The sequence below is a fragment of the Patella vulgata genome, chromosome 1 (genome assembly GCF_932274485.2).
Source record: "Patella vulgata chromosome 1, xgPatVulg1.2, whole genome shotgun sequence".
NCBI lineage: Eukaryota > Metazoa > Mollusca > Gastropoda > Patellidae > Patella > Patella vulgata.
Window position 1 is genome coordinate 16824113 of NC_065879.2, and position 21002 is coordinate 16845114.

At 35.6% G+C, this 21002-nt stretch overlaps 2 protein-coding genes across 3 annotated transcripts in view; one reads left to right on the forward strand and one right to left on the reverse strand.

Annotated features, from left to right (window-relative positions):
- The window catches only part of LOC126819472 (serine/threonine-protein phosphatase 1 regulatory subunit 10), a 28860-nt gene extending 22663 nt beyond the window's left edge, over window positions 1–6197 (forward strand). For both annotated transcript variants that reach the window (XM_050547531.2, XM_050547543.2), the window contains 6 exons: window positions 624–751; window positions 1101–1176; window positions 1733–1969; window positions 2185–2422; window positions 2642–2977; window positions 3234–6197. In XM_050547531.2, coding sequence (XP_050403488.1) covers window positions 624–751; window positions 1101–1176; window positions 1733–1969; window positions 2185–2422; window positions 2642–2977; window positions 3234–3319 — 1101 coding nt within the window. In that variant the 3' untranslated portion in view covers window positions 3320–6197. The remainder of the gene's footprint in view (window positions 1–623; window positions 752–1100; window positions 1177–1732; window positions 1970–2184; window positions 2423–2641; window positions 2978–3233) is intronic.
- A 1318-nt stretch (window positions 6198–7515) lies between these two features.
- Window positions 7516–21002, reverse strand: part of LOC126822002 (axonemal dynein light chain domain-containing protein 1) — a 28112-nt gene continuing 14625 nt past the window's right edge. Inside the window, exons 19-26 of the mRNA XM_050550718.2 lie at window positions 20726–20819; window positions 19234–19424; window positions 15881–15977; window positions 14647–14856; window positions 14069–14248; window positions 12210–12296; window positions 10971–11068; window positions 7516–10279 (exon numbers count right to left, since the gene is read on the reverse strand). Of these exons, the coding sequence (XP_050406675.1) occupies window positions 10006–10279; window positions 10971–11068; window positions 12210–12296; window positions 14069–14248; window positions 14647–14856; window positions 15881–15977; window positions 19234–19424; window positions 20726–20819 (1231 nt within the window). The 3' untranslated portion in view covers window positions 7516–10005. The remainder of the gene's footprint in view (window positions 10280–10970; window positions 11069–12209; window positions 12297–14068; window positions 14249–14646; window positions 14857–15880; window positions 15978–19233; window positions 19425–20725; window positions 20820–21002) is intronic.

The window sequence follows — 21002 nt, forward strand, 5'->3', positions numbered from 1 at the left end:
AAAACATTTAATTCTTCTTATTAAACTCTTCAAAACATTTAATTGTTTTTATTAAACTCTTCAAAACATTTAATTCTTCTTATTAAACCCTTCAAAACATTTAATTCTTCTTATTAAACTTGTCAAAACATTTAATTGTTTTTATTAAACTCTTCAAAACATTTAATTCTTCTTATTAAACTCGTCAAAACATTTAATTCTTCTTATTAAACTCGTCAAAACATTTAATTCTTCTTATTAAACTCGTCAAAACATTTAATTCTTCTTATTAAACTCGTCACAATATTTAATTGTTCTTGTTAAACTTGTCAAAAACATTTAATTCTTTCATTAAACTCTTCAAAACGTCCTCGTTTTCTGCACAGACTTGGCTAATGAAGACAGGTTTTTAAACGTGCACTAGGCCTAAGGCATGTTTTCCATGTACGTGTTTTGCGGTGTCTCCGCTTGCATTTTCACCAGTTACATGGAAACGTTTCCATTACATTTGCATCAAACTGATTTTTTTACCAGCGAAAACCGGTACATGGAAAACGTGGCTAATTCTCGACCCAAATAATTTTTATTAATTGATTGAATGCAGTTATGTATTATATTAATATTATATATGTTATATTTTGTAGTGGCGTAAACCGGAGTTATTAGATGGTTTAGTAGAAGTTGTTATACCAGGTGGTAATAGTACAGATAGAGATATACAGAAACAGAGAGAACAGGGTGTTTTACAAGCATTGTTCTTCTCTAAAGCCATGTAAGTTTTACTAAGTTATATTCCCTATCTTTAAAAAACATGTGGGAGCGGGGGTGAATGGTCCATGTATGGACCTTAGATCAAAAGATCTTTCACTAAGCCATGTAAGTTATATTCCCTTTCACTTTTATTTCAATAATTCGCTTGCGTGTAGGGGTCTTTAGCTGTGGGAGGAAAACAGAGGTTGGACAGGCGATCCTACTTCTTGTCATGCCACTTGACTCAATGACAGACCTTGTGATTTCACACATACACATCCACGAGACCACTAGACCACCCCTACTTAAAGCATGTTTGTAGTTGATATAGTTAAATTGAGTAGTTTGTAAAAATATCACTATATTTTTAGGTTACCTGATACACCAACTGAACCAGATTTAGAATCTTTTGAAGCAACAGAACCTAAAAATATTCCACTAGAAGATGTAAGTTTTGTGTTTCATATCTATATTGGATTTTTAATCCTACTCACCAGATATCTCAATAACACAATTCTCAATCGGCCTTCCTTAATTTATTCAGGGAGGGACGGTGGCTAACTGTGTAAAACACTGGCTCGCTAGCCTGGAGGTTGCAGGTTCGCTCCTGGTGTTGGCTGAGAAAGTTCACCAAGATATTACGTCATGGTTTCCCCTTGCAAATGGTGCAGGAAGAGGACCTGACAAGGACAGCTGTTTAGTTGTTCGGATGGTACGAAAAACCGAGATATCCCTTGGCAGTTGGAATTCGATGTAGCGCCACTATCCGGGCAAAATTTCCTTCATAGCACACTGTTTGGCATATCTGGCGCAGAACAGAAGGACGTTAAACCCCAATTCATTTCATTTATTCAGCCAAATTTTGGCTCTTAGCCAATAAAAAGACTGCATTCTTAAAAATATCTTAATTTATGTTTTCTTGAATGAGATGTCCTAAGCCCTGCAATTAGTTTAAACTTAGTTTAAGGCATGTATGTTTAACCGACGATTTTTTTTTTTTTAGGGTAGTGCATCTGGAGAAGAATATTCCCACACGTATGACAACCTGGAAGCCAGACCAGATAAACTAACAATGGATCTACCTCCACCACCTCAATCATTATTATTTCCATCTCAATCAGCTGGTCTACCAGAGGAGTTGACCAATATATTAAATAACTTCAGTAAAAATCCTCCCACTGGTAATAATGTACCCAATGATATGATGCACAACGTACAGAATATGTTGGCTGTTATTATGGTAAGAAGAAATCATTTTTAGATTAAAACAAGTTTTGTTTTTAGTAGATAACTTCTACTACATTCTTTTGCGTGTAGAAAGTAGGATTTCACTGTTTTGTTTATTGTCTTTGGTGGCTAGAATGGAAAAAATAGGATAATGGTCATTTTACTATTAATAGTAATTATCAGATATGAAAATATTTATTTTGAGTTTTTCTTTGTTTTTTTTTACAGCAAGCTAGTCAAGATGGTAACCAGAATGAGATGATAGATAAATTACGAATGGCACTCGAACCATTTCGTCATCAACTACCAGAATTATTCCAGATGCAACCTAACTTTGGTATGGGAGGACCACCGCCACCAAATATGATGGGACCAAGGGGTCCACCAGGTTTATTAGGAGCTGCCCCACCTGGATTTGCACCATTAGGAGGACCACGCCCACCAAGATTTATGGGAGGACCCCCAGGTAATTTGGTTACTGTCTATACAAACATCTAAATTTTCTGTGAACAGCGTTTACCCTAGAAATTATTTTAATTTTTCTTATCCATTGTTTCCCAAAATATTTGTTAATAAAGTTGTTAACGGTAAAAGGCATTGAAAGGTGATTTGAAGAATGAATCAACAGCAATTCACATAATATTATTTTATGTCTTTTTAAATGAGTTTTGAAATTATTTTCTAGGGCCAGGAGTAATGATGGGACCAGGAGGTCCGCCTAGAGGACCAGGTCCGGTTGATGAATGGGGTGAAAATATGATGGGTGGACCAATGGGACCACGTGGTCCAATACGGCATGGATTCCCTCGACCTCGAGGTGGTAACATGAATCGTGGAGGACCGAGAGGTGGACGAGGAATAGGAGGAAATCGTGGTGGTGGTGGACGAGGTGGAGGTAACTGGGATCGTGGAGATAGAAACGGAGATAATGGTGGAGGTCGAGATCATGGTGATCGAGATAATCGGGGTGGTGATCGCGGACGTGGCGGTCGAGGTGATAGAGACAGAGCTAAAAGAACTGGTAAGTTAAAAGTTGAACTCCAAACATTTTTTTCAGAATTTCAGATTTTGTGGATCAGTATTATATTTTGTTTCAAATCTTGTCCCTTCTAGCTGGGGGAGGGGGCAATTGATGCAGAGAAGTAGAACCCCACTGCATTCTATTGCATACCAACTTTCCCATACCTTTGTGGAAATACAATTTCAGTGGTTGCTACTAGAAAATATGAATCAAATCGAGAAATGTATTTTAAAAATGTGTTTATCTCTTCTTTCAGTTTGTCGTCATTTTGTATCAGGAGGTGGCTGTAAATATGGAGACACTTGTAGCTTTTTACATCCAGGTGTTAATGGACCACCATAGTTTATATATTATAATTATGGATGTAAGAGACTACTAGAGAAAGGAAGCAGTGCAATTGAATGTGAAAGTAGTAGGGGAAAAAATTGGACATTGTCTATTTTCAATGAGTCAATTTCACAACATTTCTACTTTGTGTCCTGATGACCGAAAAATAATTGGAGAAGGAAAAGGAGGTTTATCTAGAGGATTGCATGATGTCAAGGAGACTGTTCCAAAAGAAACACCAGCAGTCTGAATCGATTCTGTGTTCTAATTTAAAAACACTTGAATAAAAATTTGATTTTATGGCTCTTGTATAAATGATGGAGAATATATTAATTTATTAAAGTGATAACTTTTCGTGATCAACAATCTTCAGGAGTTTTATAAAACCTGAAATAAAATATATATCAACAAACATGGCGGACACTAGTTAATGATTATTTGATGTGCATTAAGTTATTCTTACATTTAAAATAAATCAAAATCAACCTATACTAGTGATTGTATTCAAAGTATTATACTCCAGTGGTATGGATAAACAAATTGTTATATTTAAAATACATGGTGGTTAAACTAACTAGTATTATACTCCAAGGATGTGTATTAAATTCTTATATTTAAAATACATCATAGTGATTTTATTCAGTGCTTTATACTCCAGTGACGTGGGTTGTATATAAAATATGGCATAGTCAAACTATGTTCGTTTAACTCCATACTGGAATGGGTTAAAATCTTTAAAACTTGTGCCAGGCGTTGGAAGCAGTGAGTCAGTAGTTGGAGAAATAACAGTTCATTTAAACTATCTGGCAATCCTGGAGATAAGGATCCTGTCACAGACTTCTTCAAGTATAAATTATCACACAACTTATTTACTGGAATATGTTAAACCATGTGCCAAGCCTGGAAACAGTGAGTCTGTAGTTAGACAAATAACAGTTTATTGTGTTCAACAAAGTCATAAACAATGCTAAATTTGTATAAAATAAACCGATTATGACATGTGAGAATAAATGCTTGTTATAAATTTTATATAGTGCATAATGAAGTAATTGCATTTCATAATTTTGTGTATTGATATTTTGTGAAAATGAGAAAGAAATTTAATTTGTATAGGACTAAATTTATATTGTGTGTTCAAACAATATTTATATGAAGATAGCCTTTCTTTTAAGTTGCCTGAATGCTGTGGATGTTGCATGAAATAGTCGTACTTCGGCTTCACTGTCCTTTTCTTGTACAAGGTATTTATATGTACTGTGATATTCGCATACCAGGAATAGCGTGGAAGGAAATGGTACATTGTGTGAAGTCATATTAACAGGTCTAGTCTTTGAGAGGAGTCGAAATATGGTCTATTGAGTATTATGGTTTTCTACAAACCGTCCATATTTCGCTATTGTTTGGCTACCAAAATAACATTTGTTTACAGTTTACAGCAAATTGCCTTGTAAACAGGTAAACAATGGGAATTAGTCAAGGAAATTGAAAGTACTACAGAGTTTAAATCTTTATAGTTTCTAAATGAAGATGAATATTGTCAACAATTACAATGATAAAAAGCTGATTAATAACAATAAATTATGACTTGAATATACTCAATTAATGGGGGTGGGTACAGCCCAAAATGTGGTGATTATTATTTTGGTGCTAAGATGGTTCTGAATGGCAAGAGTCTTGGTGCAGATGTATAAATGAAAATGCTCGCACATCAATTAATGTGATAAATAAACATTCTTAAATTATTTTTGTTGAAAGAATATTTCAATTAATAATGGATGATTGAATTTGTTGATTAAATTAATTTAAATTTTGGATAGAAATTCTTTGATTGGTGCATAGCTTCATAAATTATCTGATATAGGTTTGAAGAATGACTTGTGTTTTTCATGAATTATCTGATCTAAAGCAGGACTTGTGTGTTCATTATCTGGTATATGTTTGAAGCATAACTTGTAGTTGTATGATCATGAATTACCTAGTTTCAAGCATGTTTTCTTTCATGACATATATCTGATAAATGGTTGCGGTAGTGCTCGTGTTGTCATAAGTGATGTGATTAAAACATTAAATTGTATATGGATGAAGCATAACACTTTTAATGTTTTCATGACATAATGGTAGGAGCTTATATTAACGTAGGCCCTGCTATTATAAAAAGCAATTTTCATTAAAGGGACAATAACACTCTTGCTGGCTTGACAGCTCCAGAAAAATAAAAAAAAGCCTTATTCTAAGTACTAGATGTGTTAGTGTCTTACCTGTTGTGTAAATTATCCATTAAATCCTATTTTACTTGTCCAGAGAGTTCAAAAATATTTCTAAATCCAAGTCACATTTGAAAAGCTTTACAGTCAGGCTTTTCAAATCATTTAGTTGAATTTTTCCAATTTTTTAAATGAAGTGTGTTAAGATGAAATTTGTATCATCAATTAATTAGAATATTGTAAAATAGTACAATTTGTTGACCAGAATAAAGATTGGGACATATTATTCAGTTACAACAAGAGTGGTATTGAGCCTTTAAAGGGAGATAATCCTGTTGAATATTTCATGACATGGTAGGAGTTAATGATTCAAGATAGTGCATGTATTGATGATATTGTTATAACACGGAGATAATTTTATTGAATATTTATGCGTGACTCTATGCTAAATCTGATCATTGATAATACATGTATGTTGTTTATGCAAATTATAGGTGTATATATGTAAAGATAATTGTAATATATTTGTAAATATATTAGATAAAGTATAATAATAAAACTCTATTGTGATAGAGATCTAATGAAGTTTATATATTATAGAATATGATTTGTTATGGCCTCATTCATGTAAATTCATTATCATTCATTGTTTTTCTACATCACTCATTAAAAATGTTTTGATACAAAAGTTAAAAAAAAATAGTTTTGTTTTGTTGCATCGAGGATAGTCATGATTGTCACGTCTTCTCCCAGCTACTACAGTTGATGGAACAAGAGAGAGAAATGGGGTTTAATATCCACTGAACACAAACTAGGTAATTTCGGAACTAACAATGTTATTTCAATAATTTCCTTTTGCTTTAGGGATTTGTAATGTTGGGAAACTGGAGGACCCAGAGAAACCCTATCAGGTTAGGCAAGCATTCCTACATACGAGTGTGGGATGGCAACCACGCCATTTGATTGAATGACAGACCTTGCTGGACCATTGGAACACTCACCCCTTTTGATGGAACCAGGCTATTATTAACATCAAAAGTTTGAATTAAATCCCACTCCAAACATTTGAATCGGAAGAAAACCATGCCATGCTGAGAGAATCTGTTTATCAGCTGTGTTTATCACATGACTTGATTGAGGGAGAATCCATTATCGGTGTATATTTGTCAACTCTTTCCATTTACCATAAATATCAAAGCCTAAGTAAATACCTGGAGTATCCCTTGCCAACTTCGTATTCGGCTGTTTAAACGCACAGTCTGCTGGGCATTTAATTCTCACAATGTTCTCATAACTGTTAGCCATTAGCTCAACACATAAGATGCACTTCATACATCACTCGACAACACCGGCTGCCTTTTAGGGATACCCTCACATGTTTGTCTTGTACGCGCCATTTATATCAATATTGCCATAATTTTATTGGAAATAACTACCTGATAAATATTTTTGTGAGAATGTATCTTTTAATTAAGGTTATTCTTAAACGAGGAGCTGGGCTGGCTCACTATCCAGGTCCTAGGTTTCGATCCTGGTATTGGCAGAGAAAGTTCCCTTTGTCAGTGGTGTAGGACTGAGGGCCTGTGTACAGGTTGGTATGCATGTAAAAGAACCATTGACAGTTGGAATTTGAAATAAGAGTAGGCCACATTGCACACTTTACAGCGTACGCCAGTCTTCATTAGCCCAGTTGGTTCAAACAGTATGAAGTTTAAAAAGAGAGAAATGGGGCTTAACGTCCACTCAACACAAATTAGGTCATTTCGGGACTAACATGTTTCAATTTTATTTCAATGATTTGCTTGTACGTAGGAATCTTGAGCAGTGGGAGGACCTGGAGAAAACCCATGCGGTTGGACAGGCAGGGGGGTGAGCGGAGCGGAGCTATGTGCAAACAGGTGCATTTGAAATATGAGCATTATATAAACCGACAATGTGTACACAGTATCATGAACGATTTCTGGTAAAAAAAAAGTGAGGATATAAGTAAACAATGTTATATTTTGGTTTAGTATTTGTTTAATACCTACATAAATAATACACATTATAAATAGAAGCAGTATATACATTAATAAGTTATATCATTCATAAAAAAACAGATGGTACATGTAGCTATTGTTTATAAACTGTAATTCAAATACTTATATATCATTCATAAAAACAGACTGGAGCTACTGTCTATAAGGTACCATCGCAATATTTAAACACTTGCATCCAAACGAATGACCTGAGTAACTGGGCGGGTGGGTTGAACGACACCTTGGAAAGAAAATGATAAATTAAATATCTCACCATTTTCTTACTGTCGACACGAATTGATTTTGTTTGGACTCAATTGTTGAAATTTTGCGACTATCCCAAAGACCAAAAGTATAAACCAACAATCAAAGTTTGTAAATCTATACTAAACAGAACTGAACCATTTATGGACTTATATTCAACTTTAAAATACTATACGCTTGATACTGATGTACCATTAAAAACTATTTCTTTCATTCACCCATTCATTCAACTTTAAAATATTGTAGTTTTGTAAGGGATTCAAAATCTCTCAACCAAAGATCAACAGCTTTAAAATCTAGTTATAAATATAATCAACTTTAAACATACATTATGCAAAGGCTAAATCTGCTGATTTCAGGTCTTTCTTTAGGATTTTAAAAATGCTATATGAACTATTAACTAGACATTTATTAGCATAAGATCATAATCAACTCCCGACGCCATCTGATGGGTACGATTTTAAACAGATTTGAATCCGATATCGAGACTTCGTTTATTATCGTAACAACGGTAACAATGACAATCAAGGCTACAGTGTTTTAGAAATTTGGTTTTCTCGGCTCAGAGTAAAGTAATTTGTCTGAAATTTTCAAATTCAGTTGTTCAACAATCTTATGTAGACTAAATTTAATAGACATGTATATGCTTATGGATGGATTCGGCACACAAGAAATGGACATTATTATTTTTATTGAATTTTTCAAGAACAAACTGAATACTGACTATACAATACCGGTAGTTAAAATATATTTACAAGTTTTAAGTCCCAATTAAAAACTCATTTATCCAAACAATCTTATGTAGACTTATCAATGGCTTTGACGCTCAAGAAATGGACATTTATTATTAAGTTGGTCATGAACAAAACTGAATACTGAATATGCACAACCAGTAGTTAAAATATATTTTACTATCACAATATCCAAATATCACACAATCAGTAATTTTTATACCACATTGTTACCATACTAATAGATACATTGTCTGTAAATACAATATAACGTACTACATAGTTAAAATATAAAATATATTTTACAATCACAAGAAGTATTAACAAACAGCAGATATCACACAATCAGCAGTTTTTATACCACATGGTTATTGTATTAATATGGGTATGGTAATACTAATACAATATATGATGGTATGGTAATACATTATACACTTGCATACTAACACAATACAATATACAATGGTATAGTAATACTAATACAATATATAAATATAATGCTGTATGGCTAAAGCTTTTATCACATGAAATATAAAATATAATAAATTAAACAATTGAAATACTGTAGTAAGATATTCAGCAGTTTAAACAATTGAAATACTGCAGTAAGATATGCAGTAAGATATACAGTAAGATATTCAGCAGTTTAAAGACGAAAACAATTTAATAAACATCCAAATCAAATAACCAGTTAATTCATGTGAACAATGTTTCAATTAAAATTTCAAAACTATGGTACTATAGGAGAGAGAGAGAGAGAGAGAGAGGTTTGATGTCTACTCCACACAAACAAGGTCATTTTCTGGACTAACATATGGTTCAATTTTATTACATTAATCTGCTTGTGCATATGGTCTTTAGCAGTGGGCAGAAACTGGAGGACCCAGAGAAAACTCATGAGGTTGGCTTTCAAGAAGGTCAAGCAACCAGATAGGTTATTTTGGATTTTTTTCCTCAATGAAGCCAAGTTTTAAAATGTTTTCTTGAATAACAAAAATTCTAAATCAAATTGGTATGACTGTGGCCTGGAGGTTGAATGGTGGAGTTATATTTCTATAACACTTGTAATACTTCAATAAATCAAACATACAAAAAAATACTGATTAAAATATCTAAATATCACAGACAATGTAATTTGTTAAAAAGAGGAATGACGTTAAAATTTTTTTCACAGTTATCAACTGATAATTTATACTCCTAATATTTCAATCCATGTTTCTCTTGAGTTTATAATTTACTTAAAATGAATTATAGGCCTACATATATCTTTACAAAAGATAAATGAAGTTCAAAATTTAGTTCACAATAGGCCTATCTTTGCAAATTTCATGATTTCCACAGCAATAAATCTTACAGATTTCTCCAATTTTCCATATACATTTATTCCCCCTAGTTCAATAAATGGACGTTTTAAACTGATTGAGTGCCATATAAATAACTTTATTCCCCATAGGCCATATGTCTATAATTTTCCGTCCGTCCATCTACTTCCGTTTTTTAGCAGACGAACGTTTCGCTTTTGAATCAGATTTTTTCTCATCTTTGACATTCGTTGAGACAGCAGGCGACGTTGCGGCCACTTTCGTATCGTTGCCAACAGTTGATGGTTGGGGAACTGGTTTATTAACAACATCATGACTATCAGTAAGTGTTGCCAGTTTACGCTCCAGAGCTCGAACTCTTTCTTGAGTTTCTGCCAGTTCGAGTTCAGCAATTGATGCTCGGTCTTCTGCATCCTGTGCCCTTTCTTCGGTGTTTCTGTGTAAGAAATGATACATGAAATGAAATGGGGTTTAACAGCCTACTTTTCTGCATCGACTGGGTTAAAGAAAGTGGTCTGGCAGGTACTAGTTGTTTGGATGGGACAAAAGAACCCTTGACAGTTGGAATTCAAAATAAAGTAGGGCATAGCGCAGTTGTCCTGGCAAAATTGTAATGCAAGAAGGGGTAATTTCACCCAGGCAGTGGCATTTCTACGTACAGTACACTACTTCTATTTCCAACTGTCAAGGGTTCTTTTATATACACATTGATATGTACACAGGTGGACCTCAGTTTTACCCACACTTTTCTTGTCGCCCATGACCACGCTTGAAAAATCATAAAGATTCGTCTCGGACCAAACCCAGGACATTTTAGATGATAGACGAGTGCCATGACAGCTTGGTTACACCCTAGATTAATTGATGTCATGTAAGACTGGGGTAAATCATGTCATGTAAGACTGGGGTAAATGATGGCCTGTAAGACTGTGGTAAATGATGTCCTGTAAGACTGGGGTAAATGATGGTCTGTAAGACTGGGGTAAATGATGGTCTGTAAGGCTGGGTAAATGCATTCTCCCATACAGAGTTGATTTAACCTTGCTGAATCAAGAGATTTAAAATTGCATGGGAAAGGGGTAAATGGTGGCCTGTAAGACTGGGGTAAAAGAAGTAATAATACGAACATGAGCTGTTTCTGTAGAGTATCAACAGCAGCCAGAGCTTCATAAGCTTTCTTTGTATCTGGTGTTTCTTTCACTTTACTTACTGGTGGTGCTGGTGGCTGCAATAAATTTAAATAGAAGGAAATCAATTTTTAAAAATAAGAAGAGAAATGGGGTTTTAACCAACCACTCAAGGTACCCAGGTTAATGAAAGGGGGATGAACCGAACAAAAACTCAAAAACAAATACCATGTACAAGTTTGGGATAAAAACCATACCACTGTGACTGAATGTCAGACCATACGAACTAAAGCACATACGCTAGACCACTCAGCAACCGTAGCCCCCAAATAGAGAGAGAGAGAAATGGGGTTTAACGTCCACTCGACACAAACTAGGTCATTTCGGGACTAACATATGGTTTAATTTTATTTACATAATTCGCTTGCGCGTAGGGGTCTTTAGCAGTGGAAGGAAACCGGAGGACCCGGAGAAAACCCACGAGGTTGGACAGGCGACCCTACTCCTTGCCATGTACAACCAGGGATTCGAAACCACGCCAGTCGACTCAATGACAGACTTTATGATACAGCGCGCGCACGCTAACCATTCAGCCTTCCAACCCCGCCCCAGCCCCCAAATAGAAAGAGAGAGAGAAATGGGATTTACCATCCACTCGACACAAACAAAGTCATTTTGGGATAAGGATATGGTTCAAATTTATTTCAATAATTCGCTTGCACATAGGGGTCTTTAACCGTGGGAGGAAGTGGAGGAGGACCTGGAGAAAACCCAGGAGGCAACACTACAAGCAGGGAATTGTAACCACACCACTCAAAGATACATTATGTAAGATTTAGATAAAGAGCTGGCCGTTCTTACTATAATAGTTCAAAAATGCAAAGAAATATATTAAAAATTTCTTTCAAATTGCTTTATTCTGAGTCAAGTTATCACTGTTTGTAGTTTTGACAAGATACAGTTGTGGCCAAAAGAATAGGACCACGCTTGAAAATGGTTGGATTTCTTACATGTAAATTCATTTGATCATATATCTGCCACCTGAAGACCGATTTTCACAAATGAGGTATCAATGGATAGGTTATGCTTAGTATGTCCATTACACATGCACATGCATGTTTGAATGATGACGTCATTATCAAGCACACATACTAGATCACTTGGCAAATCATAAATTCCAAACAGAAACAGAAGTATGTTGTAGTTGTCATTATAGTATATTGGTCCTATGAGTATTACCTTATCTAGACTGTGATGTAAACTTTCTATATGAGTATTCTCATCTGTACCAATCTTCTCTAAACTTTCTTGTCTTATCTCACTTTCCTGATTTAATACAAAATACTGGCTTCATTTAAAATGTCAAAATATAATGGGCAGGCCTGGAAATAACGGTTTTAGATGTGTTAGGCACTAATGAAATAGTACCTTACATTTTCAACTTAATGCCGGACATGTATTAATAATATTATTATCAATAAAAAAGACAAATCAGTGCCGGACAAAATGACAGACACTAGAGGTTTTGTGCCTGAAAAAGCCTGAATCTGTGCCAGACATTGTCTGTGACAGGTGCCTTATTTCCAGGCTTGACAATGGGGTTTACTTTTCTCTTACAACCAGACTAATGAAGATGGGTATATGCTATGCTACAAGACACAAAAGTTTGCCAAAGCAGCAGCTCTACGACGATCTCTTATTTCAATTATCAGGTAATTTTGAACGTGCAGTCAATGGTGTCGACTCGACACAAACTAGGTCATTTCGGGACTAACATATGGTTTAATTTTATTTACATAATTCGCTTGCGCGTAGGCGTCTTTTGCAGTGGGAGGAAACCGGAGGACCCGGAGAAAACCCACGAGGTTGGACAGGCGACCCTACTCCTTGCCACATACAACCAGGGATTCGAAACCACACCAGTCGACTCAATGACAGACTTTATGATACAGCGCGCGCACGCTAACCATTCAGCCATCCAACCCCCCAAATCCCAAAGAACTTTCATGTTCGAACATCGTGATCGAAACTACTCACTGAGTCACCAACAACATATGGTGGGTATATGTAGTGCTGGTTATTGCCACTGCAGTCTCGATACGATACGTATGGTGATTCAGGTGCTACGATACAATTCATATCACGATTTATAACAAAAGTCAATATTTACCAAGAAAACAACAGGATGGCGATATAAAACGCTTTATATCACGATATTGATGTGGATCACAATAAGGACCAAAACAATTTTAGAGTGTTTGTGTACCTATGGATAATATGTGATGTGGATAATTAAGAATGACAGGTTACTTACTAAAGCGACAAGAAAACATGAAAAAGAATAGAGAGAGAAATGGGGTTTAACGTCCATATGGTTTAACATATGGTTCAATTGTATTTCCATAATTCGCTTGCGCGTAGGGGTCTTTAGTAGTGGGAGGAAACCGGAGGACCCGGAGAAAACCCACAAGGTTGGACAGGCGACCCTACTCCTTGTCACGTACAACCGGGGAATCGAAACCCCACCAGTTGACTCAATGACAGACTTTATGATAAAGCATGCATGTGCTAATCATTCAGCCATTCACCCTCTTGAAAAAGAATAGAGAAAAATCGATTCAGCGTCTCGCGATTCAATACGTGAATACTAAGAACATCAATCTCGATACATCGATTCAACAGTATATCGTGCCAGCGTTAGGGACACAAATCTGGTTCCTAGGGTAAGTTGAACCAGACCAATGGGAAGATAGCCGGTCAGAAAACATGAGTAAAACAGAGTTATGGCCCAGTAACCATGGATTCAGGTTGTCTAAAGAAACGATTGAGAGATGAAAAGGGGGTTTAACAACAAATTGGACACAAACTAGGTCATTTCGGGACTAACATATATGGTTCAATTCTATTTCAATAATTCGCTTGCGGGTAGGGGTCTTTAGCAGTTGCAGGATACCTGTGGACCCGGAGAAGTACCACAAGGCTGAATAGGCAACTCTACAAGCGGGGAATCAAATCCATGCCGTTTGACTGGCCATAAGACCACATTAAACTATTCGGCCACGCACCCCTATAATTTTTAGCTTAAAATATAATCTTACGGTTAGATGTGCGATTTCACTTCTATCTTTATGTTTACTTGTCTTTTCTTCATCTGACTGGTTATTCTGGACTACAGCTTCTATAGGTTGTGTTTGTTCAACCAGACCCTCAGATGTATCTTGTTGAGATGTCTGTTTAGTTGGTGATATATCTAAATTCTTATTCAAAACAATCTCTTCCTAATTTTAGACAAGAATTCAAATTTTAATTTAAATAACAACTTGAGAAACAAGCTATTTAAAAGCCTTGACTCATCATTTATTTGATTACAGGAATGAATACAGACAACAGTTCATTCTAAAACATGTGCTGATACATGACCACACCCATTTGACAAAGATCATACAAAAGATATCAGTAATGTGAACACAAATTCCAGGCCATATAAAAAGATATTTCAGCTTCTCAGATAAGAAAGCCCATTTTTTTTTTTACATAATATAGTTTACATATGAATGAGAATTCAGCTGTGGAAAATTATTTTAAGACGTACCACAGTAATTTTGCGTTTTCAGACTACTAAAAAATTAGAAGGAACATGGATTACAATTTTATTAGGAAAACTCTACTGTACTACCTTTTGTTCTTGTTCATCCAGTTTGTCTTGCTGTTGGTTGTCTTGTTCATCCAGTTTTTCTTTATCAGAATAAATTGTATTATCACTGTAACCACTTTGTGGCTTTTTCCGCTTTTCTTTTGATTTAGCCGGAAATAATTCATGTATTGGTTCCTCCATCAACTGACTGGTTAATATCTGAGCTGTATGAATCCAGCTATCACATTCCGCCTGTTAAATAATAATATAGGATTAACATCAGGTATCAACTATCACATTCTGCCTGTTAAATATAATATATCATTAATATACAGGTATCAAATATCACAGTCTGTTAAATACCAGGTATTAACTATCACATTCTACCTGTTAAATACCAGGTATTAACTATACCATTCTACCTGTTAAATATAATATATGATTTATGCCAGGTATAAACTATCACATTTAGTCTATTAAATATAATATATAATTATGAAATGAAATGGGGTTTAACATCCTATTGTTCTGCTAATGAAGACGGGCATATGCCATACAGTGTGCTATGAGGGAAATTATGCCCAGGCAGCAACACTATGGCCTACTTTTATATCAAATTCCAACTGCCGAGGGATCTTTTACGTGCATGCCAATGAAGACGGGTATACACCATGCAGTGTGCTACGAGGGAGATTTTGCCCGGGTAGTGGCGCTATGGCCTATTCTTATATCGAATTCCAACTGTCAAGGGTTCTTTTACGTGCATGCAATGTGTACACAGGACCTCGGCTTTCGTACCATCCAAACGACTAGACAGCTGTCCTTGTCAGGCCCTCCATCTTACACCAATGACAAAGGGGAACCACGCCAGAAACCGAGAGCTAACCTGGGACCTACAGGCTAACGAGAGAGAGAGAAATGATACAGCATGTGCATGCTAACCATTCGGTCATCCAACCCTCCTCCAGACTAACGAGCTGACATCCTTCTCACCGAGCCACTGCGGCTCCCATGTCGTGTCTAAACTAAAATTCAAATTATAAAGAAAATACTACCGGTATGTGTAAGTGTTAATAACATAAAATCAGACTATAGCAGGTACAAAGTTGGCTGATTATCTCCCATTAGTGTAGCAGGGGAGACAACTGGTACAGGATCGTCTTAAAGTAGATTAATATTTTCAACTAGACCAAGAATAAACTATTTTCTGAAAAGATTTGTCAAAGTAAGTTTTTACAAAACTGTTATATAAGATCATAGGATGAAAGATATTTACTCTTAATCTGTGTAAGTCTCGGAGTTCGTTATCAGCATTATCTTCCTTTAAATCTTGTCTCTTCTGTGTATTATCAATTACAATACCATCACAACAACTATAATATACATAATATCAATTACAATACCATCAGAACTATAAATATATATAACAACAATTACAATACCATCAAAACAATACATATATATTCTGTTTATCTCATATTGGCTAGATATTTTCTTCAAACAATATGATAATTTATAGGTTGTGACAATTTTAAAAAAAAGTTTTGAAGTGTTTTTACACAAAAACTATACATTTAACTATTTTTATTTTGTTTTATGGTTTAATTCTTTAAAATTCCAAATTTATAACATGTAATTGAATTGTAATTATAGCATGTAATTTAACTGTATGTATAGCATGTAATTTAAATTTAGCCATAATTATAGCATGTAATTTAGTCGTATTTATAGCATGTAATTTAATTGTATGTATAGCCTGTAATGTAACTGATATAGCATGTAATTTAACTGTAATTATAGCATGTAATTTAACTGCATTTATAGCATGTAAACCAACTGAGAGTTTCTCCAGCCAGCCAATTTCACAACTAGTCTTCACAGCCAGTCAATTTCACTGCCAGAAGTCTTCTCCAAATAACAGAAAGCAACAAAAACATTAAAGAATAACAATAAAATAATTTGAAATTAAACAGAAAGAGAACAGAACTTTATATAAATATGGAACACTAACAAGTACGATAAGGACCAGGAGTCACCATCTTGGAATTGAGACATTTGTCAATCCATGCACAATTGTCTAAGGCACAAGTTTCATATCAATCGAATTAGCCAAAACTTAGACTTTTTTCTACGACAATGCGCCCCCCCCCCACAAAAAGAAGAACAAGAAGATAAGTAGTGCTTGGATCCAAAAAGTAGATTAATTTAAAGGAGAACAGAAATTGAACAGAAGAAGAAAAGAAAGATAAAAGATCATAGAAAAAATATATTGTGGTGCTCAGACAAGCCTTAAGAAAAAACTGATGTATCTAATCATGTTGTATATTAGAATGTATGATTATCTAGTATCATTTATGAGAGGGAGAGAGAGAGAGAGAGAGAGAGAGAGAGAGAAATGGGGTTTAATGTCCATTCAACACAAATTAGGCCATATCGGGACTAACACATGGTTCAATTTTATTTCAGTTGGTGCAAACAGTAGGAAGTTTAAAAAGAGAGAGAAAGAGAGAAACACAGTGTAATGTCCACTCGACACGAATTAGGTCGCGTATGGGTCTTTAGCAGTAGGAATAAACCGGAGGTCCCGGAGAAAACCCACGAGGTTGGACAGGCGACCCTACTCCTTGTCACGTACAACCAGGGATTTGATACACTTTATAGAGATACTTCCTGTAACTTGGGTAAAAGATTTACTGCGGCAATTGATGTGAATGTTTTTATTTCTTTTTTTAAAAAATAAAAACGGGTCAAGCAGCCCCTTTTAAGTGACACAGGATTATCTGAGAATCAGTATATTGTTTTTATATGACCATAATATGAATTGTTTGGTTTTGATTAACTCACAAAGCTAGTTTTATAGAAAGAGATGAAATAGTGACAGCTAAAGGTTTTTTCTCTAAATTACAGAATGAATTGGTGTTGACAAAAACAACTTGCTCTTCTGCTTCTAAAAATCTCCTGTAGAGGTCAAGAGTTAAAAGGTTAAGGATCTCCTGTAGAGGTCAAGAGTTAAAGGTTAAAAATCTCCTGTAAAAGTCAAGAGTTAAAGGTTAAAAATCTCCAGTAAAGGTCAAGAGTTATAGTTTAAAGGTTATTAAAGTGCGATCACACCATGAATTTACAGGGGTGTGTTCAGAAATTTGAGCAGGAGGGGGTCCGGGGGTGAAGACAACGTCAAGTTTGGCATACGGTCTGGAGGATTAACCAAGAGTTTGATCAAGTCAGAAGCTCTGAGACAATATTTTAAGAACCATATAGATCTTTGACTCAGACAGTTTTGGTCGGTTCTGGGAGCATCAGTTTCGAGATACAAAACTCAATGTAAAAAAACATTATTTTTGAAGAGATAAAGAGAGCAGAAAATGAGCTACAAATCTTAATGTTTCAGGGTACTGGGTGTAGTCAATATTTATATGTACCAGGTTCTAAAGGGTTAAGCTAAAGACATTTAATCTAGTATAGAGGGTTAAATTGTAAACGTTGAAGACTTTGATTAGCAACAAGGAAATGTAATTTACATTTAGGTTAAAGATGGGTTCCCAGAAAAGTATTTATTGGGTGGTTATTTCAAATAAAATTATGGTAATTTTGGTATATATGGAAAGTAAAGATATCCAATCTTACTTGAAAAATACTGGATTCCCCAAAAAACACTCATGGAGCGTATACAGGACAAAAACGTAAGGGTTCCCCTAATCAACAGCCCGACGATTAGGAATTTCTGCATGCGTGATGTCAAAGGTCACACGCGAACATTGAGCGCTTTATGTACAAGTTGATAAACTTTATGAAGAGTTAGACGTACAACACTTTCTGAGATAAAAATGACAAAAAAAGACGCGGTTAGTGGATAATTCGAGAATTTAATTAGGATTCGATATTTGTAATAAATAGTAAGCGATTAAAGACAACATCGTCTTATGTATGCAATGAATTCTCCTCTGACTTCCAAGAGAGTGTTAAGTCACGTGACGTAAACATGACCTGGTTTGATCGAATTTTTATAGCAGGACATTCCTTCGCAATTCCGTTTGAGAAGGATTTGAAGCAAAGTTATGACAAATTAATTAGTTTGAATATGTCCATATATACCATTAAATCACCCAGTTTGTACGCGGGAACCCATCTTTAAAAGAGCATGATTTACAATGTTAATAAAGATGCATTATGTAAGAGTTAAATCTGCATATTTCAGGTCTTTAGTTTGGCTTCAAATGTTATATACATTATTAATTGACATGTATTCACAACAAGGTCAAAATCAACTCTCTAGATTATCGGATGGCTCTAATTTTAAGTAAATTAGAATGCTTCGGCCACTTAATGATATAACTGCAAAATGGAGAAGCGAGACAAAGTCTTGAATAACAAGTACTATAGTTATGACAATAAACAATCAATGCACACGTCTTGTCAAAACTACAAACTGTGATAACCTCGGTCAGAATAAATTGAATGATATTATCAATATATTCATTTGTTATTATCTAGGTAGTTTTGAACTACTATAGCAAGAATAGCCAGCTCTGTATCTAAATCTTACATAATGCATCTTTAAAAAGTAGTGTGAGAAAAATTCAAATGAAAGCTCAGGTTTATTTTTACACAAGCGTTTCGTGTTTAACTTACAGTGTGACGTAATTTGAGAAGAGTTCCAATTTGTCAAATAATTGTTTGACTTGTTGGTGAAGTTGAGGTATAGATGACGTGCCGATTAGCGCCAACTGTCGTGCTTCCTCTGAATGATCTTCCCGATCGGGAGCCAATCGTAACAATAGTTGAACCATCCATTGTACCATCTCAGAATGAAGAGTCGAAACCTACCACAGACAGAATACAAAACATTATAATTATATTAACATGTTGTGTTTTTTTTGTTTTTAAATAGAGAGGGAGAGAAATAGGGTTGCATGTCAACACAAACTAGGTCATTTTAGCAGTGGGAGCCAACTGGAGGACCCAGAAAGAAAAACACCAGATTGGGAAAGTAATCATACTCTATCACGCACGTACAAGCGGGGAATCGAAACCACGCCACTAGACTCAATGATAGACCTCATCATCTAAAGCGTTTGCGTTAAATCATTTGGCCACCCAACCCCCGTCGGTCATTTTGGGACTAACATATGACTATTTTTTTTCTACGGTGACATGTGTAATACTCTAGATTATAATTTTGCTCAGACAGCAGCTTTTATGACTACTAATCATCAAACTCCAGCTGTCAAAGTGTCTTTCATGTGCACGCTAACATCTAGACTCCTGGGGATTGGATGGCCGTGTGGTTAGGGCGTGCATGCTGCATCATAAGATCTTTCATTGAGTCAACTGCTGTGGTTTCGATTCCCCGGTTGTGCGTGACAAGGAGTAGGGTCGTCTGTCCAACCACGTGGGTTTTCTCCGGGTCCTCAGGTTTCCTCCCACTGCTAAAGACCCCTACGCGCAAGTGAATAATTGAAATAAAAATTGAACCATATGTTAGTCCTGAAATCACCTAGTTTGCATCAAGTTGATATAAAACCTCATTTCTCTCTCTATATATTATATGATGAAAAGCCAGCTATCATTATTTATATTTGTATCTCTATGTTTTCTTCTTTGGGCGACATTTAGCAATTGTCACACATAATATACACAAAAACATAATATGGAACACAATTACTATTTTCAATAAAGTATGGTGGCTGAAAGCGTCCATTTAGATCGACGGGTTTCTAGATACAACACGAGAGTCGCCGTACTATCTTAACGGCGACCCGCGACTTTCACAACACGAGAGTCACCGTTAAGCGTAGAAATATTTGGTGATCTGTGTGCGTAAAATGTAGCCATTGCGCATGTAACTAACTATAAACTTCCGAGACGAGAGTCGCCGTTAAGCCAGAGCGACGAAAAAGTTGCCGATTTTTTCGGTGACTTTTTCGTCGCGTGGCTTAAGGGGACTCTCGTGTTGTGAAAGTCGCCGTTAAGCTAGTACGACGAAAAAGCCGCCGATCGGCGCCTTTTTCGTCGTGCTGGCTTAACGGCGACTCTCGTGTTATATCTAGAAACCCGCCGATCTAAATGGACGCTTTCAGCCACCATAATAAAGTGACCCTCAACAAAATGTCTCCATGGTTACCTGATCTACAAGTTTAGCATCTTCACTATCTATGGCACTGGAAGCAGTCGTCATCCATTTCTGGGTTTTACGTACAGTGTCATGGATATCAATACTGCAAAGACGAAAAAAATAAAACATAGAATAATAAACAACAAACCGTGTCAACCTTTTGCACTAAGTTATGCTTATATATAACTGACTGGAGTAACAAGCGATAACAGATGCAGTCAAGTTCAGCTCACTGGGTGGTTTGAGGTGGTCTGGGAAGCAGTAGTTTCAAGCTACAAAACTCAAT